This window comes from Phallusia mammillata, chromosome 4 (genome assembly GCF_965637545.1).
Source record: "Phallusia mammillata chromosome 4, kaPhaMamm4.hap1.1, whole genome shotgun sequence".
Lineage (NCBI taxonomy): Eukaryota > Metazoa > Chordata > Ascidiacea > Phlebobranchia > Ascidiidae > Phallusia > Phallusia mammillata.
Window position 1 is genome coordinate 25,702,272 of NC_137255.1, and position 27,943 is coordinate 25,730,214.

At 40.9% G+C, this 27,943-nt stretch overlaps 1 protein-coding gene across 1 annotated transcript in view; it reads right to left on the bottom strand.

Moving 5' to 3' along the window:
• The window catches only part of LOC145223251 (protein Wnt-7b-like), a 30,185-nt gene extending 2,362 nt beyond the window's left edge, over positions 1–27,823 (bottom strand). The window contains exons 1-3 of the mRNA XM_080089640.1: positions 26,968–27,823; positions 5,662–5,888; positions 430–517 (exon numbers count right to left, since the gene is read on the bottom strand). Coding sequence (XP_079945766.1) covers positions 430–517; positions 5,662–5,888; positions 26,968–27,539 — 887 coding nt within the window. The 5' untranslated portion in view covers positions 27,540–27,823. The remainder of the gene's footprint in view (positions 1–429; positions 518–5,661; positions 5,889–26,967) is intronic.
• Between the last annotated feature and the right edge of the window lie 120 nt (positions 27,824–27,943).

The window sequence follows — 27,943 nt, forward strand, 5'->3', positions numbered from 1 at the left end:
TTGGTCCAATGTGAAATAAAGTTTTTCGTTACCGGTAATTTTTAAAATAAGCGTAAACGTCAAACTTATTGTGCCCACAGACAAGTTTATCTACATGAGTTGAGTTAATTTTGCTCGGGTTAAAAAAACTAAGCAACACAATTGCATTAAATTATACTGTATTGTGGTGTATAATGCACTGAAAGGTTTGTATTTTTTCGGTTCTGGGTTTTCAAAACGCAAAACGAACTTTTAAGCGTCAATGCAGCAATTTCAGTAGATCTTAATGATTTAAGAGTAATATACACACGAATCTCTACATAATTCTTATGAGTTTTTATAGTAGACAAGATATAACGCGGCTATAGTCACATTCGATTTTGGACGTCATTTACTTTTAAATGATCATTTTGTTACAAAACACGTTATTTTCAGGTTTGTCAGACTCACTTGATAGATCCTTTCCCACACGCTGTTACGATGGCGTGGAGAACTCCAGCGGACTTGATGGCTCCATCAAACGCAGCCTCTTTGGTCCCTGAAAGCAATGATGAAATTTTAAATGAAAATTGCGACAGATAAGACAGATAGGGTAAGGTGATGTAACTTAAGATATACTGAATAGCCTAGAAAACTGATATAAGGTTCAGTGAGCCAATTTGGTATTTCAGTAAATACTAGCGTCCAGTTTAGTGTAACTTGCAACTGGGTTTTCTATTGTGCAGAAAGTTTTTGCTGATGTTAAAAATCGAATTAACCTCACGGAGTCCTTTTATAACTCGCGGATATTATTGAAAGCACGCATGCAACACAACACTGTTCCTGTCAGGCCCCAGTAAAAGCTACATATAAGTTGTAAGGGCTCATGCGTAAATATTCTATCCTTTGAGACTGAAAAATATTAATGCTGAAATTGCCGAGTAACACCTGTTCATTCTTTTCCTTTAATACAAATGAGACAACATCTAGATATGGATGGAATTTAAAAACTCCAGAAAATGTATCGCACCAGCGAGTATTTGTTTCATACCATACGCCCTGGCTCAAGCGAATACAGTTTTCCATTTTTGTCGATCCTAGTGGCCTAAAATAATGTGAGAGCGATGCCTTTGCACGGTAGTAGTTCCTATGTTGGATGTTTATGTGTACAGCGCACTGAGCGTGAAACTCTCGCGTGATCCGAAGTTTGGAAAAACGCGCGGGCCAAATGTCTTGTGTCTTTTCGTTGCGCCAAAATCGAAACTGAATTATGTGCTGCGCTACCGGACGTGTGTGGCTTTTCAGAGCTTGGAAGTCACCACACGGGGTCGCTAGGGCGGCAGGGTTGACGTACTCGGGACTAAATATTTTGACGTTGCATGCGTGCATGCGATTAGGGTGATTTCTTTTGTTTGCAAACAAATGTTTCGTACAATGTTAGGAATGAGACGGCAGACGTTATACGCTCAGGCATAGTTGTACGCCAGGTTGGGCTTTTAGGGTACTCTGGCACATTCATGGCCATAGTTTTATCTTTGTAAATATTACATTCTGGCCTATTTTTGGCTTTATTAGTTTAAATCGTGTTTAGGACGGGTTTCAGACTTACTTACAACGCGCTCAGAAATTAAATGTGAAAAGCATTCGTTCATTTTGTTCCAAGACAATCATGCTACAACTTTGCTATTTTTTTACGAAATATTATTTCTGCATACAAACCAAACTTGACAATGACTGAAACACCAGCTTTCCTTCTGTAGAAGTTATAAATGCCTTGAACCTTTAGTCCAGTCATTGCCCCTTGGACCCCCACACCTATGATTAATCCCCTGCTAGTGGGTCTTCAATCGAAATGTGCCGTTGTTTAGGTTGGTGCGAATGAAGCTGAACGATAAACAAAACCACACCTATTTGTAACCCCTTCTAACTAGTTCAGTGAAGCTTGGTTGGCTGACAACGTCGTTCAGTCAAAGCAATTAATCTTAGTTGATTTCGATCAAGTTTTCGTCGCTGTTTCGGGTTCGTGTTGTCGACCCCGCTATATTCGATTTGATTTGTAGCTCAGAGGTTGACCTATAAAAGCTCATAATTTCTGTTTCCCAACTTTATGATTGAAGCCGTTTGTTTTTGCTGCCCTCTTTTGCATCAAAAGCTAGATTTTTTTGGCTTGATACTGAATTCACTGTTTAAACCTTGCCTTTGCTGTTGTTTGCCTTCCAGCATAGGCCAATCACGCAGGGATTTAAATCCTAATTTACGATCAGCATCAACGCGTTTTTGCTCATTGTTTGTCACGCAAGCGAATGACTGCTACTTCCAACTATTTTATACTGTCCGCGAATAAAATAAGTGCGACCTGATTGATTTGACGCAGGTTGCTAGGGTTTGACGACAGTGGAACGTTTGCCTTCTGTCAATCAAACCCGAATATACCCAAACTTGCTTTAAACTTGAACGTTCCGTGGGATTGCGGGTATGTTAGGATAGGCTTGATTCGTCGTTGATGACAAGTTATTGGCGTCAACTCCGTGAGTCGGAAGCAATATACGCTGCTACGTTTTGTCGCAATTAGCCGTAACGCATTTTTTGCTGTTGGAACGTGCATATTTGCTAAGACTTTTCTAGCCTGTGTCTTTACATATGGGAAATGCGGCTTGATTCAGTATGACGCCTTTAGCGGGCCTGGCGTATTATGATGAATACATGGTTGTTTTTGCACTCTAGGTGACCGCGTACTATAAAAATGTAAGGTATTCAAAATCATAAACCCTAAACGTAAATACAACTTATTTCGCAAACTGGTCATTCGGTGATAAGATACGAAAAAATGACCATTAGTTTTCCCCTTAGAGAAGCCCTTACCCTATTCAGTAAATCATTTATTAAGTAGGAAATCTACTGCACTGCACTTCGCCCTGTCACCCTTTACTCATTCAGTAGAAAAAAATCGTGAGAGAGTTTAGCGTTGACAGACAAGATTATCCGAAGTTTCCACGGGGCTTGGCGCATCTGAAAACACCGACCACGGTTTTGCTTTCGAGTCCCATAACTCATTCTTAAGTTCATAAACAGGCCCCAAAAGACACCTGGCGAACCCAGCCCCAGAAGTAAGATGTCCCAATACGCGTTGGCTCGCATCTTGGGTGGCATTTAACCGCGGTAACTCTTCAAGCAAAAACGAGTTTGTAAACATTTAGGACACGGGGATGATGCCTAAGACGCGTGGTAAAATTCTGGCGCAAGCAATCCAAGTCGTTCATCAAATTTTTTTACAGCAATGCTGCGTTTAGGTATTGGTGAACTTTAACCAAACTACAACGCAGTGGCGATATAAAAATCTGTAAGACAAAACCTTGGCATCACCTTATTTCACTAAGGGTAAACAACGTTGCAATTGGCAACAAGTCGTTTATCACATTTTTACAGCGATGCTGCGTTTAAACATTGGTGAACTTTAACCCAATTGCAGCGCAGTAGTAAGTCGCGGCTTGACTCTGAAACTCGGTAAGACAAAACCTCTAACTGGCATCACCTCATTTGGCAAAAGGTAAGCAATGCTGTAATTGGCAATTTAGTCTCAAAAAAACTAATTACGGAACTATGCAACCCAAAATAGTGGTGGTTATGTTAGCCACTCGACACCATACAAATGTTAGTTTTTGTGAAACCATAGAAGACCGCACCCCTGTAGTCGCATGACGAATCACCCAATAGCGTGTGAGGATTGGTTGGGAAACTACGTCTTGAGTGATGGGCAGCTGTTTGCAAGAGGAAATGCGCTGTTTGCCTTGTGTTGTGTACATGTTAAGGTGTGGCACTTTGCAAGCGCTGCTAGAAAACGCATGCTTGCATACTTTTAGGTTGTAACAACCGAGTCTTGAGATAACGGGGTTAAATTTGTTCGCTAAAATTAAACCAAATTCGAGAATTAAAATAATTTTACACTGTGGTTTGTTTGGGCCGTTTGTGCTATTTTGGAATCAAAGAAACATTTACAACGTGAAATTGCGTTTACAGGCGACACTTACAACAAAACGCTCAAAAACATCATGACGAAGATTTTGTTGTGGTGTGTTTTTCAATGTATTGACATAGTGACCTGTTGACATCAGATAAACACGATATCTTATACAGTTGCAACACTTTGAGGGCGCAAACATGTCGATTTTCCGATATCGCCGTTCTATTTTAGTCTCCCCCGACACACGACTAAGTCGTCGACACCACCTTTAGCCTTTATTTTATTTTGCCACAAGCCTACGTGTTGTATTTGAGCTATTCTACCCGAATTTCGCAACCCTTCTCGAATCAGTCATCAGTCGTATCAAAAACCGTCGCAACTTCCCTATCCAAACTGATTGGATCCCCCGTTTTCGACGATAACGCCTTGTTTTTGTGCCTTTTCCGGCGGCCGCGCAACCCAAACTGGCGTAGTCTTATCGTTTGAGCGTTTGATTTGTCGACGAGCGCAAAAAAACACGCCGAAAAAGCAAGGAAAACAAGCCAGACCTAAGACTTGTTTCGCCTCAAAACTGGCGACAGCTCTGCGAAACACAAGGTGGTCGGTTTGCGGCCAAAGTGCCGATTGCACCGCAGGAATGGATCCGATTCAGAAAATGCTGATTGGAACTTGGCCTGTTGACCACCATAGTCGCACGAGCGAGATTTCGAAATTTTAGACTTGTTATTTGGTGCTGATATGCGAATTGGAATTTGTGTAGAAAATAACAACTTTGGGGAATCTCATTTGCACATAAATTCCAAATCACATAACAGTACTAATAAACTAGACAAAACTTTCAAAATCACTAGAAACTTTTAGAAATCTAACTTTTGTTAAGCATTTGACCTAATGCGTTTTTGTGTCTTCCAATTCATAATTCAAACTTTTTGGTACATAATTTTAGTTGCTCACGTATGTAGATAACGCTGCATAGAGTAGGATTTTGAAAGTACCCGATTCTCGTCAAAAAAAATGCAACCAATTGACTTGGGACCACCAGTGCACTGCTATAGGTAATTTCCCACTAACGCCCAATTCTCCGAACTGCATAATAATTTTGCCAAGTCTCATAGCCTTTCGTCTACTTGGCACTAAAAGCAAAAGCAATTTTAACTGATTTTCAGTCGCCGCAAGTTTAAATTGTCAAGTCGGAACAAATAACTTTCGGTCTAACCCGTGAAAAGCGGATGAATCGGTTGGCAGATGCTGAATGGGAAAGCCGGCGTGGTATTTTGGAACTCGAGACTGAACATCAACAAACAAAATCGACAGTAATTGACTTTTAATTAACTCGGTGTCTACCATTATAGCCACAACATGCTCTCTTTCGAACTCCAGTCGTAGTGTGGTTTACGGTTAGTTATGATGGGGCCAAGTAATTTTAAACCTAACCTATTTATAGCAACAAACAACTGAATTTTGCAAGTTTATTGCGAAATAATGCTAAAACCCCTTTGTCTAGCTTTATAGAAATTAAAAAAAAACTTTGTTTAGATACAAATTTTAAGGATTTGAAATCATTTATCTTGATCAAGGCTCCTTAACCACTTTACTGCCCAATTTTTAAATTAAAAAGTCATTTAGCATGAACCTGATTTACTGTTAGACTAAATACGCACTATCCGCCTAATTTTACAGATCGTTTACTGCAAAAGTCCTAAGTATATAGAGCCAATTTATATAAGACTCATAGCTCTTACCGATTCTCAACTCCGGACCATACATGCTTGCGTTGCCTTTTGCCGTGCAATTCCACCGACTATCCCGAAATTGGTATTTGCATTCTCTCGAAGCCATGTTCATCCCTTGGCTGACGGCAATGATCGTATTCGGTCGAGCTTCGCACATTGATATTTGAGGAGGCGTCATCCCTTTGATATTGTTGCAAATCTCGTACGAGCCCTGGGCAGCCACCGATGACAAAACTCTGCAATAAATACGCAAGTTAATTTTAGTTTTGTGAAGGTTTTGTCCACAGCGATTGGCGTTGTACGTTGGTTGGATAAGGGCGTAGGTTCCCTACACCTTTTGGATTTGAATATCTTATTATTGATTTAAACAATAACCAGTTTTGTCATATTGTTGTTTTGAATAGTGAAGAATAATTTCAACAGATCTTGTGTCCACCAAGAGTCGCCATTTTTCATGTCATTGGTCTTCGTGTGCGTATCTTTGTGTGTTCGTTATTTGAAGTCGTCCTACCGGGTCCGTTTCCGCCGTTTGGTTATATTGTGGTGAGTTGAATAGTGGATGGTAGTTTGGTGGCTGTTTTCCGCGTTAACTTTACTCATTTTTAAATATGTTTCAGCAGTTTTGTGAAGCATTGAATAGTTAATAATTTTAAAGCAATTTTGTTTGATACGAAAGGTAGCAGTAATGTATCACATTGTTCATGTTTAAATTTTGATTCTATAGAATACGAATTGATAATATTGTGTTGTATTGAATAATGGTTGATGGTAGTTTAAACAAGTTTCCACCAAGAATATTCAAACGAAGGTTATTATTTTTGTAAGGTCAAATTGGACATGTTTTTAAAGTTGTGTCTGTACGAAATAAATAACACATACGAATTATTTTTTATAGTATCAGCATAAAGTTGCTGGTAACTTTGCGAAACAACAATATATTGTAAAAAAGAGAGATGGACTTGAATTGGAAGTTAACTTTTTAGTGCAATTTTTAAAAATATCATTTTCCCTTGGGATTTTTTACTTGAACCACCACACCCAACATTCATAAGAAACCAGACACTACAGGCCGCATAATTCCTCGCATTCTTAGATCAATTTTCCTAAGCCAGAGGTCAAGTTATTTTTGCGGGCAAATGCAACGTTCAAGCTGTGTTGTAGTTTAGTTGCCTACATGGGCTTGCCAAGAACGTAACCGAACATCAAGGAAATCCTTAAAACGTGACCCAACTCTACCCCACCTCCTATACACTGTACTCCTATTCCACATATGTTTGTGCGGGAATATCGTGCCGGCGACGATAATTGCTTTTCCTGCGTGTCTCCTTACAGCAGCTAAAACAATTTGTCGTCTATTCTCGCCTGCAGGCAATGGAAAGTAATATCTACCCACCCCCAGCAGTGTGTGAACTGCGAAAGATAGCCTTACCCTTTTTATGGGGTAAAAACGTCATTTTACCCCGGCAAGTACATCGCGTGTCCCCTGCGATGTGGCTTTGATTCTCGTTGTATTTGGCCCTAAAAGTATTTGCATGCGCGGTGTTGAAGTTAGCCAGCGTGAAATGTCGGCAGATTCTCCTTACTTTTCACCGAAATTCACATTTTCACGGTTTCTACCAGGGTAAGTTTAATAAACGAAACGCTTTAAGAATGTATGCGTGCGTCTGAGAGCGACACGATAACCCTGAAAGTTTTATGTATTTCTGGACATACTTGCGGACCTAACCTTGTGCGGAAACTCTTTTTAAGTTTTGAATGTAAGTTAATCTGTGTTTTTAATTGCGCACAGAAAAAAATGCAGATTCAATTATTTTGTCTATAGCAGTCGAATTGCAATAACGGTGTTAGTATTTAAGTACTGAGAGATATTGTAAAATTCAATTATGTTCTTTGGACTTGCCTATTCTTATACACAGTCTTGCTAAAGGTGGTGTATTCCTTTGTGAGATTATGACAGTGAAACAGTTTGCACGTTACAAGTACGCGAGTTTGCCCTCTGCACATTACGTGCCGTTCCAGTTCGCGCTTAGGCTATACAAGCAACGCGTGGCAACGTTCGTGCACCTCACACGTGTATTTACATCACAACCATCGGTAAAACGCCAAGGTCGGTTTCGCCCGTGGCAAGCCGTGTGTGATGCGTCAACGGCTCGCAGACAACTTTCCTACCCATATGAGTGCCTTTGCAGCGCCATAAGTTTACCCTGGAAACGAGTTGAGCACCTACTGGGCCACGGTTCAATTGCAAGTGCTAAAGCGAGGCTAACACGATATGCCTGGGCATAAGGAAGTGGCATAGTGCATGGTATAAACAATGCACTTTCCTTGTGCGTCTATTGTCAAGTCTTGGCAGTCGTCTAGGAAGCAATGTGGTCATGCCAGTATGCGGCTCATTGCCACAGCTATTGCTCGCGCCTGTGCAGTAATGCCTTAACAGTATTTTCGCTTGTTGTGACGACTCGTATCGAAGGCGTCGAGTTACCAAGATGACGCAGGGCGCTAAACAAATTTGGAAACACTACGACACGTTTCGGCTACTTTCGAAGATCGAATACACAGACGGAACATTGTTAAACATGCATTTTACCGTGTTTCGCCTTCCTGTATGTATAAAGGGAGCCTTTCGTCACAGTTATAGACATTTTTAGATCGTTAAGTCAGCGCTACATTCACTATAAAGTTACATCACAGTTTTTAACATCCGCAAGTGCAAACAAAGAACTGATATAACTTTTTGAACAATCCTTTGTGTAATTTTAAGCATAAAATGTCGTGTAAGTATCATAACCAAAATCTTGGTAGTAAATTTTTTAAATTGCGTTATTGCATTTTCTAACTTGCACCAATTGATCTGTGCAGAGCTTTACCTCAAAATTAACAACATTGTCCTTTTGTCAATTTATTAACGTTTAGGCGCTATTGGGAACGAGACATTTTTGATCGAGATGAAACAGAGTGCTTAAAGTTTGTCAGGTGATGCCACACTATACGCTGTACGCTTTTATGTGATGATTAGGTCATACTAAAACCAGGTGTGTATTATTACATTCTCTTCCAACTTGTTGACATGCTCTGCCACATTGACGAGTGCGTTCGCACGTTTATACACGTCATCCAAGTTCATCAAATACATCAATACAAAACCGACCACCACAAAACCATTTTTTATCCTCATCTGTCTTCAACGAAAAAAAATTTCACACTTTAATACTATGTGCAATGGTGAAGATGCGAAGGTGGTATAAGGTCAGGGTTTCCGCGCGTAACGCACGAAACACAGTATATGCGTTGCATGGGGCGTAAAACGGCGGATTAATATCGGTTTAGCACCTTTTGTCGTACGCAAAATCTCCATAAACTTACGTGCATTCGGTCAGATGAAGGTGTTTTTGTGGTTTAAAGCCGCGAATGAGTGTGAAAATCAAACAGGCCGCCCGAAGTTTTAGTGGTTTGAAGTTTAATGGGCAACTTGGATTGATGTTTCGAGCGTTCCTATTATATTACTCTGTCACAAATCGTCTGTCGCGTTTTACTACAAGACGAAACCGCTTTTGTGTGTTTCGCTGTGAATTATATATAGATGTTAAACTTTATAGCTTTAAAATTAATCAAAAATCACGCGATGGTCACAATTTTATAAATAGTTGACTGTTTGCTGGAATTGACTGTATGTTTCTGCGTATGGGAATGTATGGGATGTATAACACATGTTGTTGTTGTAACACTTGTATCCATCAACCATTCGGCAAATCTGTTACATTACGCGGTAGGCGACAAGTTACATTGGAAATTTGGAAGTGTTTATTTCGTTGCCAACCTACCACTGATAAATCGTGTACATAACCATTCTCCTATCTCGCACTGCGAATTACATCATAGTGAGATATTGCTCTTGGATACAATGTTAGCATTGGATTTCTTTGTAAGCCTTGTTGCTATGAAAGTTTATACGCGAGCAAGTTTCAGGGAATTGCCGAGAAATATCCCGTCTTATCAACATAGACAACATGCGCTATGTGTTTTACAACCTTTAGTAAGTGTGTGGCGATTTTTTCGCTCAACTCTCAGGTTTTATTGATGTCAAACAATGAATAAAATATGAAATTGAAAATTATATCGTAAACCTTATACGGACTGCTACGAAATAGTTTTGGGCAAACATTTGGTTTGGGGATTAGGAGTTAGGAATATTGTTCAGGTACATTCGGCAAAATACTTTGATTTGTTTCGTAAACGGAAGAATTGCCTAAACATTAGATAACGTCCCTTCTTGTGCAACAAAAACACAAATTTGTTTAGCAGATATTTTCGTACTAAAAGTAAAAACTTGTCATATGATCAAAAATCCAGGTCAAAACAAATTTTTAAAAACACCCTCAATACTACTTTTGTCGAAATTTGTAAAAGGTCAAATCAAAACCAAGGTAGCTTTTGAGTTTAAAGTTCCCGATTTCCGCAGTTTTTCTTACTTGGAACTCCCACCCATGTGATACAACCCCCTGTGTACAACCTATTTCCCAGTAACCCACACCCCGGCTATTAACTCTCGCATGTTGTTGTTGCCGCCAATTTGCCCCAGCTGTGATTTTTCGTGCACAAAACCGGTATCTTTCCATATTAAGCCGTTCAAAGGGTTTCACCATCTTTGCGTGGGCGGTTAGAGGCCCCAAAACAGTCACGTGATCATTAACACGTGACACCTTTGATCTGCTGGCACTGGGCAATAATTTCGCGTAATTGTAAACTAAGCGGCGCGGTCTACGAAAATGTTCGCGAGAGCCCAAGCGTAAAATGACTTGCTTCTGTGCACGCGCCGAACGTGATTTCAGGCGATGACCCTTAAGGTTTGCTCAACTGTGTTTGTTTTGTCATTTTTACCAGGGCTCGTGCTTTTGTATCTGGTCAAAACACAGGAACCTTTTCTACAAAACTTCACAAAATGTGTGCTATTTGATCAAATTCAGTGTTTCAAAGTCTGGAAATAAACGCAGTGTTAATGCAAACCGTGACTCAGCGATTATATATTACTTCAGCAATAAACTGGTAAAGACGCGACGAAGGCTATGAAATTAAGTTTGGCAGTTAATCTTTATTGATAAAAAGCTTTCCCTATTCCAAGAAGTAATTGCATCCACATTTTGTGTCTAAACGTTTAAATTAACGAATCAAGTTACATCGAAACTATTCGTTTACAAAAAAATCACGCGTTTCAGGTTTTCTACGGCAAGGTACGTACTTCACGTTGGCATGGCGACGTGGTCGAATAATCGACCATCAAACAGAAGCCGCTATCGTTTAAAGTGCAACACACACGTAAGAGAAACATTCAACACAAAAACAAACTGTCTGTGTGCGACCCCACATTCATACTTCGCATCGACAAAGGTAGATTACGTAACTGTGGTTATGTCGTCACAATGCTAAGAGATATTTTAAACTGTTGTTGCGTCTCTTCGGTGCTTGAGACCCGATGTCAAATCGACTTTCGTTTACATAGGGACGTTGCCTTTTAACCAAGCCGAATACCGATACTGTTTGTCGTAGGGAAAAGCGAAACAAATGTTGTTTTGACTTATTCGAACACACAATGGTAAAAACTGGACCTTCAACTATTTTTAGGGTTATAAACGAGTAAAAATGACTGGGATTTCTAAAATGACGTTTTCGTTTGGCAATACTGTTTACGTTGCAATTGAACCCTCAGTAAAGCGACACAAACACGTTATTTCGCCGCCAAACCATTACATGTTTTGATCTACTAAAAATGGAAAAGCGCTCAGGTACACTAATAAAAGTAGGTAGGGATATAGTACTACCAGAGCGACTCTTTTTTATTTCTAGGCATATCCCTGTTGTTTCAATGTGGGTAGCAAACAGTTTATTGAGTGTGTTTTGCGTTTGCTAGCTAGGATTGCTCACACAAAACCTTTAGGTCGTTGAAAGGCACGTCATAAAAATATTGGTTTCATATAAAACCTGTACTCATGATACAGACATCGTCCTTAACCAACGTGCGCTCATTAGAGACAATTCCAGTTGCGGATAATACATACTAAACTGAAGCTTTCAGTACACTTAAATCAGTTGGTGTGTTTCGTTATGCAATGTCGTGTATAAAAATCGATTTCGCCGATATGAAGGCAATATGGATTACATTGACATCGCCATTTTTTAGCGATTAATTATCAATGAACCACTGAAATTAACATTGAATTCTGTTGCGAATCCGGTTTGGCTGCAAAAGTTCCGCCACCACGACAAACCACATCCCACTATGAATTCATTCGGTCTCACAGGCGAAAAAACCGAGCGGTATTACGAGGATTACAAAGTACTCGAGCAAAAAGCGAAGTCCCGCATGCGCCACGCGGTCCACCGAGGTAAGCTGCCCAACGTTTGTTGATATTGCTTTGGCAATTATAAAATATGCCTGGGGGCTCGTATTGGCGTTTTGGCGATAAACCTCAAGACCAAATACAAATAACTATTGCGATTATCCGAATCCAGCTAGTCTTACGATGTGTTCGCGACTTTAAAAGGTCTAGTACATGCGATAAGTTTACGGTAGAGGGTAACCGACGTAGTTTTTGATTGTGTCTTCGTGGCAAATTGGTTTTAAAGATACACAGTACAAAATAACCGCCATTATTCTGTTTTGGTAACTAAAATAGAAAAAAATGACTTTTACAACCAACCATTATCTAAACAAGAATTATGCGTGTATTTACGAAAGTTTAATTCCGTTCTTGGAACCCAAATAGGAACGGCGTTGACTTTTACAACCAGCCATTTATCCCATGCCATTTGTACAGTATACGCGCATATGCGAAAAGTATAATACGTCTTTATGCAAGAGCACCCTGCCTTAATAAATACAACCCTGTGCGTCATATGCATTAGGTAAGCGCGATATTTGGAAAGCATTGCGACGCTCGGGCGCTTGCGGTTAAGCCGGTGGTTTTCAATTAATTCGCAATGCATTAGACTCTTTAAATCCCAGGCAATCGGCTTGGGCAGTGTGTCATGTAATTATCTATTGCTGTATGTCACAACATGCCAGTTTCCGTACTCTGGTGGTCACACGTCAAAACACCACCAAATGACATGGAAAGGCAGATATCCGCTAAGGTTTGGGTTACGGTGTGAGAACTAATACGCAAAAACGGACGCAACATTCGCCACAGCGACCTGGCAAGCAATGTGACTAATACACTTCATGTGGTGTATAGGCATTCGAAACGTACGCGAGCGAAGAATCTTGAGATAATTCTCTTTACTAAATGCTTCTGGCATAATAATTGTAACGGCATGTTGAACCAGTTTGAGTTCAACTATTCACTAAATCGGACAATTTAAAATTCAAACACAAAACGTTTTTGTAGTCTAACGAAGTACGAAATTGCCAATTTTTCTATGTCTATGTTTCGTTTAGGATTTTTTTCACGTGCAACTAGTGAAGTTAAATTCTTTACGGGTCTGGGTTCTATGCCGCAGTTTTTACTTGCTTGAGTTAATTTCAGTTAATTTTTAAAGTAAAGGTCTTGAGCTAAACTGTTGGTTAAGTTCTGCCCTTTCCAACTGTTTGTAGCGAATTATAGCGTTTTGGTTCGAAACAGCCAGAAACGAAATTGGAAACAATCGAAACTCACGAAGATTTTTTTCTTGCTCCGCTTCTGCCGCCCGCAATCAGTTGCAAGTGAAGCAAAACAAAGTAGATTCGACTTGAAAGCATTTTTGATGTCGGTGCATGTGGAGCCGGGCTGCCTGGCAACCGTTAATCGAGGCCGGACGATTTGAATTCCTTGCCTTACTTGGAGTTGACTAGCACAAAAACCGGGAGATCTAAGTCCAATAAGTCTTGAATCTTTTGGCTTGCACAAAGCCAAGACTAAACCTGCAGGTAACTCCTTGCGTTCCGTATTTAGACGTGGAGGCAAAATTCAGTTCGCCTCTTCGCTTGGTTAAACCGAATCGAAAGTGTGTTTATACTCTGCCCAACGTTTTCGTGACATTCATTTAAGCAGTGGCTTTGCGTTATTCGCCTTTATACGAACACGGGAGCGGCGGCGCCGTTTTTCCCGTCGATCAGGAACCAGGAATGTGCAAGGATCGAAAAAGCCTCGTTCCCGTCGTGATAAGACTTCAACGGGCAATCAGTTAGCACACAAGTCAACACTACTGGTCCTAACTCCTGGGAAAGATCCTATTGAACACGAAATCAACATTAGGTGCTCAGTAAACTGACGCCCAGTCCTGTATATTCTGTATTATGTTTACAAACCTAAAGTCGTTAAACACACAAAACAGAATCTCAACATTATGGAGCCCCCGTGTGTAAATATAGACGGTCACATCAGATTCCTAACCAACATAACAATGTCATAGTTGCAGCTGGTGGGTAAATTCAGTTCTTGCGCCACTTCGTCGTCATACGCTATGTCACAATATTGAGCGCCACCACAATATGATTAAGTCTGACTTGTGTGGTGTCTAACTCTATGATCATTTTGGTGACAAGTTGTTAAGTAAGATGGTTATCTATAGACCAAAATCTCACAAACGCTGATGTCCTGTAAGTTTCAGGTGCGAACCAGAACAGTTACAAATCCGTTTAGCATTCATTAATTTGATTTCTATACACATTTATATTGAAACTTGAAACGGTTTAGCGGTTAAAGATATCATATAATATGGAAAAAAACGTCTAATCGCACGCACCAGTTTTCACTACCGTGGAATAACTCTTAAAAACAGCGTTACGGCCTGTGTGCCTTCATACTTTATCTTTGGTTGACTGCATGAGCTATAGATGTTTTGTCGCCAGGTATAACCCACAAGTGGTATCGAGGTTCATGCACGGGTGGCGCCGTAATAATGCGCTTAAACCTTAACAACTCTTACGTACGCTGTGCCAGTACTTGCACGTGTAGGTTGCGCCACGGCGTCACGCAAATTTAATTGGCGCCACAAGGGAATAACTAAATGCCACATTTTTTAGGTGAGATTTGTACACGTTTTCTGGCATGTTTTTATGTAGGCAGTCCCAACCTGGGTTACACAGACCCCAAGGGGTCCGTGAGATGGTTTCAGGGCGTTCGCGAATGTAAAAACTGAAAGACTTTTTTTTTGAAAATAAAATTGGTCTACAAAACGCTTGGGGACCACTACTACATGCGGTTAAAGAAACAAAATTGTCCAAATAGTCCTTAAATATTAGCCTTTATAATCGCCAATTGTTAGCTTTCTGGATAGATTTTAGAAACGTGTGCAACCACTGACGAGAAAACTTCAGTAAACTCTGTTCAAAGTTCAACTAAATATGAGGCAAAAAGATCAGTTGAAGCGGACTGTAACATCATGTAACGAGTTCTTACCAGTTTCTGCGCTTTGTTACCCCTGTTTAAATAAGTTTTAAAATCTTTTCTTACTATTCACTGTAAGAAGCTCTAAAAAATTAACTTTACCAACCCCGTTGCTGGTCTTGCTACACTTGAAATCTAAGGCCACACCACCAAAACTCTGCTGTTTGTGACCTCATTTAAAGGTCTAACGAACGGAAAAACTATGCAAGACACAAATGCATGTTTTACAACAAGTTCTGGCCTCGCCCCAGCAAATCTACACTGTTTGGGATTAGACTAAGGCAAGATGGAAAGTTCCTGCAAGTCAGGGAGCTAAAACCACGTCGATCAAGTTAATTACGCCTGTTAAGCCCTCCCAGTACTCAGTAATCTCCCTGCAACAAACAGCTTAAGCAATCTGGACTACCTTTAGTCTCTCAAGCGTCCAAAATCCCTTGCATTTTTGGCCGGCTCGCCCTCACTTTCGCTTACAAATCGGCAGCCTAGCCAAAACAAATACATCTGATGTAGCAGTCGCGTCTTGGCTCTTTTTTTAAGTGACTGATGGTGACGTATGGAGATACATTTTCGCACAAATATTCCCCATGTGGAATGTGTCATTCTGACTACCAAGTCTAATCCCCAACCTTAAAGGTATACGAAAAGCCACACTGCTTTTCTAACACAGTTTATATGAAATTCATTCTGCATTCTACGCTTTACAACTTTCTTTAGTTTGTTTCAACTTCTGCAACATTTAATTTTATGCCTTAGCTGTTTCAATTTATCAACCTGTAGACATTTTAGGTACATAAAAAGCTGCACTGTACTCTACACATTATTCCTGGCAACTTTAAAACAACATCCTCATATGCAACTCGTGTGTTCTACGTCTTCCGGCTGCTTAATCGCATTAAACCCTTGCCTTACACCCAGCCGGCGCGCAAACTATCTCATACCTTAGGTGCAAAGCTGGCCTCAAGGACCCTTCGTTAAGACACCTTTCCTGTTCAAGTCCTGTGCCTGACCACTTCAGGGTTCCGGGTCACGGCTAAGGGTGGACAATGTCGCGCTGGTCAATCAACTGTCGTCCCTAAGGCGGGAAGTGGCCCCCACTTGACCCCAGCCCGCTGCGTGGGTGCGTTTACAGCCCCCGAACCCGTGGGGTTGACGTATCGGGCTAAAGCAAATTTACGGATTACATACGATAGGGGTATTTGTTTTGCATCGGGTTTTATTTGCGATTCGCGTTTTTTGATCTTGTCTGGCATCGACAGGTGTCGTGCTGTAGCTGACCTCTGCTGTGTTGTTATTGTTTGAACGGAGATTTGTTGCACACGCGACTTTCGTAGTTGCTTAACTACCATGCTCTAGTTTTTCAATTTGAAACACAGCATCTATTGTTCCACTGCGCTACACAAGAAATACGTTATCTCTACCATGTCTGTTATCTTCAACCAAAACTCACTTCAAAAGCTCCAACATGAGCTATTATCAGCTGTTAATTTTGGACCTGATCAGCAAGTATATGTGCTGCAAAATTTCGAAGTTCAAACGCTCCTGTTATCGCCAAGGCGCCTCCAACTGTTTTGCCGACAAAAGGAGCTTGCCACACCGCCGCAAGCTTCACAACGACACCGATGCTGGCTCGCCTAAGCTGAAGCAAGACACCGAATCGGCGTCTATCCTGTCTCGAATCCAGCCGCATCAAAAAACCGCCGTTTTTCGTTTTCTACGCGCTTTGACACCATGAGGAGACAAGTCGGGTATAACGCACAGAATAAAGCAAAATCGCGGGCTGCGCTACAGTGGTAAATTCAATTGCAAATATCAAAAACCACTTAAAAAGGCGCGCTTTCAATAGAGGTGTTAAAGTATGGGCTTTTGTTTTCTGACTTGTCAAAAGCGTGGTAAGCTACCTGCAGAAATCGGGCGTTTAATGATGTTTAATTTTGGATTAGGGCTATTCCTTTGACAAACAAGTGCGTAGGCTTGATGCCAAATCCTCCGCTTTATCTTAAAAACACAGTGGAACTGAGATCAGATTGTTCTAGACTCCAACCGATGTGATTTTAAACTTGGTAAAGGACGTATAGTTTATAAAATAATAATAAACAGCACTTACATTAATCAAATGAAAAGAGTTCTTCTAACTGGAAACAAAAATATACAACATCCTAATTGTGGAAACTACCTAAAACTGTTTTTGTTAGTTTAATGCGCACGAGCTTAGTAATACACCTCATCATCTTAAATGCCCAAAATCTATTCACGCCGCCGCAACTAGTGTGTTTAAACTTTGCCCGTCGATAACTATTGTAAGATGCCGTGGTTGATACAACAAAAGGTCGATCCCCACACAAACAGATGCATTTCGCGGATTTTCGGATCAACACAGATCTTGTGTTGTGCGTTCCTGGCCAAAGTATACAAGGCTTAAGCGAAAACGTTGCCCTGAGCAGACGAACAAGCGAAAAGTGTTTTGCAACGGAGAGTTCGCGCAAATTGACTCAGATGTATCCATCCGAAACGAAGCGGGATTTCGACTCTGGCAACTTTCCACCGCAGCCCGCCCAAACAAAATGGGCGTCTGGCCCGATGCACCGTAGGCCCGGCATTCTTTTGGGTCCTACGTCACGGCACAAATACGTCATCATGGTGGATATGTGGAGTTTAGGCTCAATACTTTTATTACCTGTTTACATTATCATTCTTTGCAATTGCAAAACACGTCGGTGTTGCCAACAACTGTTTGCAACAGTCTTAGGTTCTTTTGTGCGCTACGTCATGACACAATTACGTCATCATGTTCAAGTGTGAAATCCAACATATAAAAACATAAAATCGCTTTTGGCATGATCATTCCAATATTGAAACGATTGAGGTGTCAACAAGCGTTTACCATATAATTCAAGCTCTATGTCACGGCGCAATGACATAATCTTGTAGAAATTCAGATTAAAACCACAGTAAGAAATGCGGTAAGCGGACCTAAAATTGTGCCCCGAACCCGAAAGTACAAGCGCGAAACCGATACGAAATATATACCAAATTAGCCCCGGAACATGGCGAAACGACGGTAAAAATGGAACTCAGTAAAGTCAGGTCTAAATCAAGCATGTTATACCCCCGCCTGAACTCGACCCGAAGAAGCCAATCCCGACCAACTACTTTGAGACATTGAACCATGTAGTCGAGGTGTGAACAAATCGTCAACCTTTCAGCCCTGGCATCGTATTGTGACCTCATTTCAGTGAAGTGCCTGATTTGAACCTGAGCCATGATGAGAGTCAACTCTAAAGCACCATCATCACCACACACTTGCATAATGCCGCCTGATGACACGAGGATGCGTTTCCCCGACTTTTCAAAAGCCCTTGACCTCAGGTCTACGAGCCCCGTGCCTTTGGATGAGATCATAAAATTCTATTTCAAACCTTTTTAGCTGTGTCGTGTATGTAGTTTTTGACCTTAAGTTTGACGCAATGATGTACAAATGTACACACCAGTTTAAAAGTGGAAGGGTATTTTCCTCTGACTGATAAAACACACTGCATGAAGTATTTTGGTATTTTTTGAATTAAGGTTGCTTTCAGAGTTCATATGTTATAACAAAAATGTTTGAAACTAAACATCTACCAGACTCGACAAAGAGTGGGCTTGATTTTGTATTTCTAATGAGAAGACATAGAAAACTTTGACTTCCATTGACAAAACTTGAGCAACAAATGGGCCAAACTTGCAATGAAAAGATACAGAATTTTTTCACTCAGATTTAAGAAAAAAATGTTTCGCCTTTTCAGACAAACTTTGCAGTGAAAGGATACAGACTTTTTTGATGAAGTCTTCACACAAAATGAGACTTAATTTTTTGTCAAACTTTGCAATAGGAAGAAAGTTTTGACCCAGACTTCACAAAAACAAGTCTTCATTTTTGGTTAAACTTGGCAATGAGAAGGAAGTTTTGATTTTGTAGGTACAGAAAGTTTTGACCCAGCCATACCTGAAACGCCAGGGTTCTAAAAACAAAATTACCGCAACACCTGTGAGTACAGGAACAGATGCTGTTTATTGATGCTCGACTCAGTGCCGCTATACCGCGGAAGTGCAACGCTTCACCACACCAAGTTTTCGGTTTCAAACTTCAACAACCGTCATTCCTTACACCAACCCATAAACCAGGATAGGAAACACGCTTAACAGAAAGCAACGATACGCTCACATGTACAGACTCAGAAGAGAAAAATCTGGAACCCATTTAAGGCACCACGCCATAAGGTGCCTTGCTTGCAACATCAAAAAATCAAGTTATTTTTTACGACCCAATTCCTTCTTTGAAGGTTGCTTTCGGCGCGTGACCAAACCTATGGGGAGGGGGTCGGCGTTAACCCCTCCGTTTCCGTTTCGTCACGTGTTTTTGGCGTCGTCTAAATCCAGTTCGGGCTCACTGCCGGGTATGGCTGGAATTGAACCGAAAAATAAGAACAACGTACATTAAGCTGTGGACGAAGCTCAGTTCGTTCCACTTCGTCTGACTCTCAGCTTTGATTTAAACAACTATTTCTGGTTCCAAAGCTTTACAGCAAATAGCGGCGGTTTTGCTAGGAATTCATATTTTTTTGATGATTTTGGTTACACCTTGCGCCGAGGTCCAATTTGTTCTACTTCAGATGACTTTAAGCTGTAATTTACCTACTCAACAAACGTTCATAGTCATCACCAAATAATTTAGGAAATGTATGCAATTGATACTCATCAATTGGGGAAAAATTAAACCTATTTAAAGAGATTTTAGGCACATTTTGTCAATTGTCTAAAACCTAACAACATCCAAAACTGTCAATTGTCAATATATACCAAAAGCCAATTTACAACGGGTACTTTTTGTGACACAATATACACCTTCGCGCAAAAAAAACTGTTGATTTCCATAACAGCAACAAACCTATACTTTTGTTAATAGAAAAACACGTCCTGAATTTGCTATACCTTACCAAGGCCAAAACTGCCAGAAAGTTTGTAAATAGTAAATAAATTGTAGTGTAGACGCTTAAAATGCTGATTAAATTATCTTCGCAAAGTACAGTGAAGTTTGTGAACCCAATTCTCCTAATTTTCTCCCTAAAATTCGAATTTTTATTACTGTCATATCATTCCTAACTTTCCCGTTCAACCAGCACATCTAACATCGCCGTCACTGACTTCATTACCGCCTGTCAATCAATCACAACACAAACGAGCGCTCGCTTATGCACGTAACAGGTATGCGAGGCGGGTAACGAGATCGGGGACCAGGAAAGCCAAAACCGGGTGTTGCTACTCTGCAGGTCATATGCGCAAACACTGGCCTTCAAATGGATCAAGTTCATACAGATCCTGGCTTTTCCTGTTCGAGATCAACACCCTTCAACAAGCACTTCGTTATAGTTAAGTTGTAAAGGGGTTGTTGTGTTGTGTTTGCGAGTTTGGGGCTGGGAAACTTTGTGGGGGGTTTGCGGTAACGAGCGTTTACGGAAAAGACTTGCAAGGATGAGAGGTCAAAGTTCAGGTCGATTACGTGACAAAAATGACCTGAATTATAAGTGCTACTGCTACGTGTTAACGAAACTTGTTCTTTACGTTTATTAAAATTTAGTGTCTTAAACAAAATTCTGTGACTGTTTTTGTGGTATTTTCTGATCATATGTATAGTGAGTTTACCATAAAAATGCTCCAAAATTGTGCTCAAAGCCTATCGTTGGCTGTTGTAACCCAGAAATCCTAAGTAAAAACAAATTCCACTAAATCACAATGGGTCTTTGATGAGGTGGTAAATGGTGTAACGCCTAAATCATAAATTGACAAATAATAGTTATAAACCCCACGACACGCGATGGTTAAAACATACACCACTAGACGTTCAATACAAAATTAATCCAGTAAGCCCAAAACTGCATATTACCCACATAGGGTTACATATCAAGGAACTCTTCCCCTATTCCACGTGTAAGCGTTCATGTCTGGACGCTGATTGGTCCGAAAAGGGGATTTAATTAAAACCTCGCAGCAGTTTGTCGCCGATGTGGTTCCCGCGTCTCCCTACCGTTCCCCACACAATAACAAACGCCATTCACGCTCCGTTTCCAAGTCTTTTAATTAAAAGCTGTTCGCCCTTGCCTTTGCGCCCGTTCTTGCCCCTTATTGAAAGGAAGCAGCGTTTCCTTTTGAGTTAGGTCGTCTTTATGAGTCGTTTTGTCGCCCATTTCCGTTGTGATAAATCTCGCATAATATCTATGCCGGCCGTTTCCTATGTTCACACGCTCGCATATGGAAATAGATTGACATTGAAGAACGTAATACCGTAAACGCCGGTTTGAACTGGATTTAGACACAACCCAATGGTTTTACAATAGAAAACAAAGAAAAATTTAGTGGTTATGTGCTTTGATATAATTTGTTATGTTTGACTAATCAGTTTATTTTAAGGTGTGGCTTGCTGGAGAATATCGTTTTTCTGGGTTTGACATTGTTTGTACGATTTTCACGTAAATGATTCACCAACCAATGCAAAAAGAGATCGTACTAATCAATACGCTTTTTGTATTTGTCCAATATGGTTTATTTTTTCCTTAACTATAAACTTGTAATTTTAGAAGTATTCAAAAGTGTATTTTAGGCAAGAGAGTCTTGTTTAAAATAATAACTATTCATCCTGCTTTGATTTTTTTTGTATTTCAGTCTTTTCACCCATTTCCACGCGCCAAAATCTCACGGGTTTAGCTCTCTCGTGACACCTAGCCAAATACACAAGTCATCTTCCTAACAAGGCCGCTTTTAGAGATTCACCCTTCCAGGGATAATCGTAAGTCACGTGTCTTGTCGAACTGGTTCCCAGTGAGGGACGGATTCGTTGCCACTGAAGCGAAGCAAATACGAAAGTGCCTCGATTCGCTTTTGAGTTCGGGAGAGATCAGTTCAGGCGAAGAGCAGGCTGATAGAGCCTTCCACTATAACATTCCGATTAAGTACGGCGCAGCGTTTGTGAATGACAGCTGGCAATGTGTTGTTTTTGTTGGACGGCTAAAAAGGTTCGCAGCATATTTTGCTGGCTTTGAAACGGGCGGGACAGGAGTATAGGCTAAGTTCTTTTACGTACGACATTGGCATTAAATGGTTTACAAAGCATTTTTACGTTAAACGCATTACATTTGGTACTTTTACGTACAGCATGGGTATGAAATGGTTTACAAAGCATTTTAAGTTAACATTAATAGCTCGACAAAACCGTATACATATGTTGTTTGATTTTCGCTTGAAAACTATCTTGATTGCCCCTTATGCCCTACAGTATTATTTGACAAACCTTTTATATCTTGTACTTGTAAGTCACATGAGTTGTACAACAGCTGCGTTTGTTATCGCTCTTTAAACACAAGCAAGGTAAACCAAGTGGGCCACACCCAAGTAGTTTACAAAACAATATAAGCCTCTCGTTTCTAACATTTTTACACGCCTACCCTTGCGAACTTAACTCTTGCACAGAACAGAAACTACTTCTGTCCGCATAGAGACCCCACACGTCCAGGACGAAGTGACGTTTTCGTTCAAGTCACCTTGGCACCGGAGTCAAGGTCACGGCCTACCGGGCGTCGCCTTTCGTCGGCCAGGTTCCACCTTTCGGCACATGAGTCCACTAAGCCGAAAATATGCGAACGCGCCCTGCGGCCCGGGCTGCGAACCTGATACGACCCCTATGGCGTCTCACGAATATATGAAACCGAAGCCCCATGTTGCAAGCAGAGGCTGGGCTTGACCCCTTTGGGGCGCTGCAGAAGGGGCATTTTGCACGATGGGAAAGATCGACACGATACACTTTGCCAGTCGCCTGTAACGTGACAGTTGTCTTGTCTGTGGTTCGTCTTACATACACGCGATAGCTCTATAAGATACTTTTGCTCTTTGCCTGTCGAAAGCCGGACGCCAGAAGCAATAAATTAGTCACGCGCAATCAACGGTACAACGAGAATTGCCTTTAGTGCTTGTAACATGTACGGCTCATGTCAGTAATTTTGCTAAGAAAAAAGTTTAACATCACTGGTCACCGCTTGCCACTCACAGTTGCCCCAAAGCAACCTCTGTACCTTGTTTGCGAAGTGCAAAGTTTCAAATTGCAGTTAAATCGGCCTTTGGGCAAAAACTCCTGCAAACCGAAGCCCTTTTCATCATGGTTGTACCTATCCAACTTATACGTTACGTTTGTCTTTTTATTTGGTCAAGTTGTTGATGAATTGCCTTGGATTAAGCTCTTAGCCCTATTTGAGCGACTTACATATCACGTGGTAATGATATTATTTACAACTTCTCAAGTAACCTTTTTTACCGTATATCATTGTCATAGACACTGAACTTTGGTTATGAGGTTTGCAATGGTATGGGGCTAAATCAGTGTTTGTCAATCCTAAAGGCTTTGCGAGTGTGCTGATTTCTGACAATATATAAATAATTTTTAAGGTTTATAGTGATATTGATACTGCACATTTACTTAAACCTTGCTAATGGTTATGTTGATACAAAGATAGTTTGTGAACACAAAAAATGTTAAAAAACGCTGCCCGGAATTATTTATACAACTGTCTAGGGCCGTGTTAACCTGCGCTTGGTGAATTATCAAGCTTTATCAATGCGCAATGCGGGGTAAACGTTTTAGGGACAAAAATCAATCAGATTTTTCAAGTGCTGCCACAACAAGCTCTTGACAAACAATCTATTTATAGCTTGCCCCAGCAACAACAGGGCATTTGAGGTTCGATCTCATCGCATTGCCACAGTGGGCGGCAACCTCTTATGGGACAAACACTTCACTTTTCAGCACACAACATTGGCACGAGTAACACCCAGGATTTCTGACCTAAGCCCAGGTGCTGTGCGTTAAATGTTGGGTATTTGAGCTCACGGAATTCGTAGACAAGGCAAACGATTGTGCACAAGCTTCGTGCGAAAAAACTTTTCACGGGTTAGGTTTGCAAAATTTTTGGCGTAAAACATTCGACTCACACGTGCTAATGCCCTTCAAGAGTACAACCACAGTAGATTGTTCGAAAAAACACCCCATTTTGGCCTTGACCTGTCTTTTTACTTAATTCTATTGCTATTTTATCTTGTTTAATCAATTGAAAATGTATCTAGACGTGATTAATGGAAGCGGCAAATGAAATGTTTTCTTAATGACACGTCTTGCTTAAACATTTTGCAATATTAAATAAGCCAATTGATTACCTGTGCTTAAGGAGCTTTTTCCCAAGACCACACTAAAACCTGGCGAATCAGTAGTATTGAATTTATGCATTCCTTGAATTTATGCGGATTATACGCATAACACAAGTTTCAACCTTAACTCAACCCAAATACACTGTATCCAACAAGGCTTTGCGCAAATCTCTTAACCCCGCAAATAGATACAGACTTGGAGGCCCCCGAAAAGCTACTTGCGCTTGACCCCGTTGCCAAGTTCAAGTACGAATGTCCTGGCCTGATATGCATGTTGCTATGCTTGTATGGAGATTGTTGAGTGTATACGAGTTTTGGGTTAGCAAATGATGCGTGGAATATTCTCGAAAAGGCAAAATATACGCACGATCGCTGTGGCCCGTTTCGCTTTACCGCGTTGCTACAACTTCCGAAAATTTTAAGTTGTTCGTACAGTTTACAGGAAAGTCGTCCAAAAGGTTTAAACATTACATGATTTCTACAATGCTGCGCAAACATTGTAACGCATCAAATAAAAAACTATTTGCTGATGATCATTTGTTGGGGAAAGTGGTCACTTACGTGCGAACAAATTTTACTAAACTTGTCACTTATAATCCAGATACCGTAAATAAACTATACTGTAAATAGTAAACTCAGTAGGGTTGGCCAGTGTAGTCGAATAGCTGTAGTGTTGTAACGCATAACATTGGAAGAAAATATGGTTGTATAAAGCGATACCAACGTTGTTTAGGCGACGGCATAGCACTCAGTCAGTCGAAACCGCGTTAAAGGGTATTAATTGAAACTTCGTTAAATTTTGGTGTGGCCCTCATGAAACGATGCAATAATTGTTCTCTCCAACATTTTCAATGAAAACCCCATAAGTAAAACAGCAAAAACTGACTATCGCCTGACAAAAAGCAATGACATAACCAAGCTAGACACAAGCTTGGTTCGCGTGCACTCCGGCAATTACATCTCCAGCCGTTTGCGGAGGTTCGCTTCAACCGTCCGTTCAAAAACATGAACTGATCCCACGCCCTTGCCAGATTTTATTAATCTACACAGGTTTACTGGCACTAAATTAAAAATATTTAGATCTTTCCCAGGTGGTGCAGAAACAGTATGACGCAATTGACCTTTCAATATGACGTCATTAACGATTTAAGCGTAGCAGAACGATGACGTCGTCGGAAAACGATATTTTAAGAGTTTAAACGAATATGAAATTATTTGGTTGTTCAGAGGGCGTTATATTTAGCGGTGTCTGGTTTAGTTAGTTTTCTGGGAATTCCAAAGCTGGAATGTGTCATAGGATTTAGGTTCGACTTTATGTAGGAGAAGGTACCAGCAAATTGCTCCCGAAACGCGCCTACTATTATTTAGTCATTCAAATTAGCCCGCTAAATAACTGCTATGTTTCATACGTGGCGTAACGGGAATAAGGTTTCTGTCTGAAGATAGTAAGGCGCCAGAAAAAGAGTTTTGATCTTATTCTGCTGTCAAAACTCTGGAATGCGTGTGGCTTGCTCCGTGGCGTCAGGATGAAGCGTCGACGCCTCTCTCGATATGAAACCTGAGCTGTTAAGTGTTGTCTTAAGGCGGGCATGAACACACAGTAATGGATATTTTCCTTCTCAACGAAACCACTCCCAAAATGAATTTTACCAATTCCTAAGGCCAACAATGTCACACAACCAGATTTTTTTTAAGGTTTGGTTTGGGTGACCGCTAAGTAGTTTTAAGAGACCGCAAGTGTTTCATTTAAATACCAAAAAATAGCCATATCCAAATTTTGGGAAACCGCTGGAGAAATTTGACCTTAAAAACACCTTAAAAAAAAACACTGCACACAACCCTAAACACAAACTGAAGTAAAAACGAATATCTAGGGCAAACGTTAATTTAGCACCAACACAGGCAGAAAACCATATCCCTTGCACGCAAAGGACTTTTACAGGCACTTTTTATCTGGTAAGCAATGCTTGTTTGTTGTGACTGCAAGGCGTGAATACCAACGTACACGTCGGCACCTGGGTCGCATTTACCCTTGCCAGCCCCAACGCCCTGTTGAGTGACAGGGGGTGCATTTTGACATTCCCTTGAAGTGTTGGGTTGTGCCATGCTCTACTCGCCGTGCTGTTACCAAACATATCGTGTTTAGTAATTGGCTTCGCAATGTTATCAGTCGGATGTAGCTTGCTTGTTGACGAGATTCGAAAAAGTAATCGAATTGCTGGTCGCGCGGAAATTACGCTGTCACTTCGTTTCAATTCTTGCGTGTATTTTTGTCACTTGATAGGTGTGAAGTTTTGACGAGCTTCTACTGTCTATTGTGCGCCTATCTGGCCAATTTTAAATGTTGTTTGGTTAAATTGTGTACGTAGAAACGCATGTAAAACATATATAATGCTACTTATATTTGCTTTGAAAATGTGGCATGCCACCTCTGTGGCCCTGGCGTACTGTGATTTACTAATTTTTCGTACGTTTTAGTCAGAATAAAACACATCCATTCGACACGCTTGCGACATTGGAAGAAAATCGTTAAAAATACGTCCTGGTTGTACTTTTATGCTTTAACTGTTTCGACCCACAAAATCGTAACATTTTTCCAATCAACAACATAGCATATGGTTTTGGTTGGTTTGGAAACTTAATTGGAAAATAGCCCAAATGGGTGACAAAAGCGCAACCTGGCAACACTTACCATAACCCTAAAAAGTAGAAGACACACTTTACTTACAAGTCTTGGCACAGGAGAAAATATATCCAGGTCTTTAGCGCGGGAAAGAGACTGTGCCTTCTTCTTTTTCTCTTCCTTTGCATCGTCGGCACGGTGTCCCTGCGTGTGTGATGTCGATTCCGGTGTGAATAATCCTGTCCTTCCGGTTCGACCTTGAGATAAGACATCTTGGCTTGTCGCGAAGACAGAGCAGGCCTTAGGTGGGAGGAACACTCGATTTCGCATGGAAGATTGTTTTCATTCATGGCTCGTAAATTGTGGTTGTTTGACATCGGCTCAAGGCGAGATTTGCCCGATCTTCGGGAGCCTTCACTCCCGCCTTTTTCTCCGGAACTTCGCGGCCTCTTCGCGCCTCTTGATTCCAGGTCACGACCATAAGGAGAAGTGATAGGATCGTCTGCGCGACAGCATGCGATGTGAATTGACTTGCGTAAGATCTGCCATTTAGACTGCAAATCAGTACTGCTACATGTTCGTTGGATAACTGGTGCATTGAAGGCTTCGATTGTGTGATTTCTACAAAGTCCTTGACTTTGAACTTCTAAGAGCTCGCGCGAGCCAAGGCGTTCCATTCTTACTTAAGGTTTAGTCGTTCAGAAAGTGGCGGTAATTTCATAAAACACCCCGGTGATCCGATAACTGGATGAGAGTGACTGCGATTTCCCGAAGCCCCCCGTCAGCTTTCCCACAGTTCTTCGCGTTCCGTGCAATTACAGAGCTATGATCCAATAATCCTCGAATTTGAGACTTTTTCTTCGATGGAGGTCAACTTGATTGTATTTCAAGACGAACGTATATTCACCAATAGTGTCAAAATACCAGCAGTTTTTTTTTGTATTACGCCAATCCTATATTAAGTGCTAACATATAACAACATAAACAGTTCTGTTATTTTAAATTAGATACAACTTAAATTGCACATTATGCTTGATAAAAACTCGTCAGTTGTGCTGGGCAAGCGAGTCGGATTTTACAT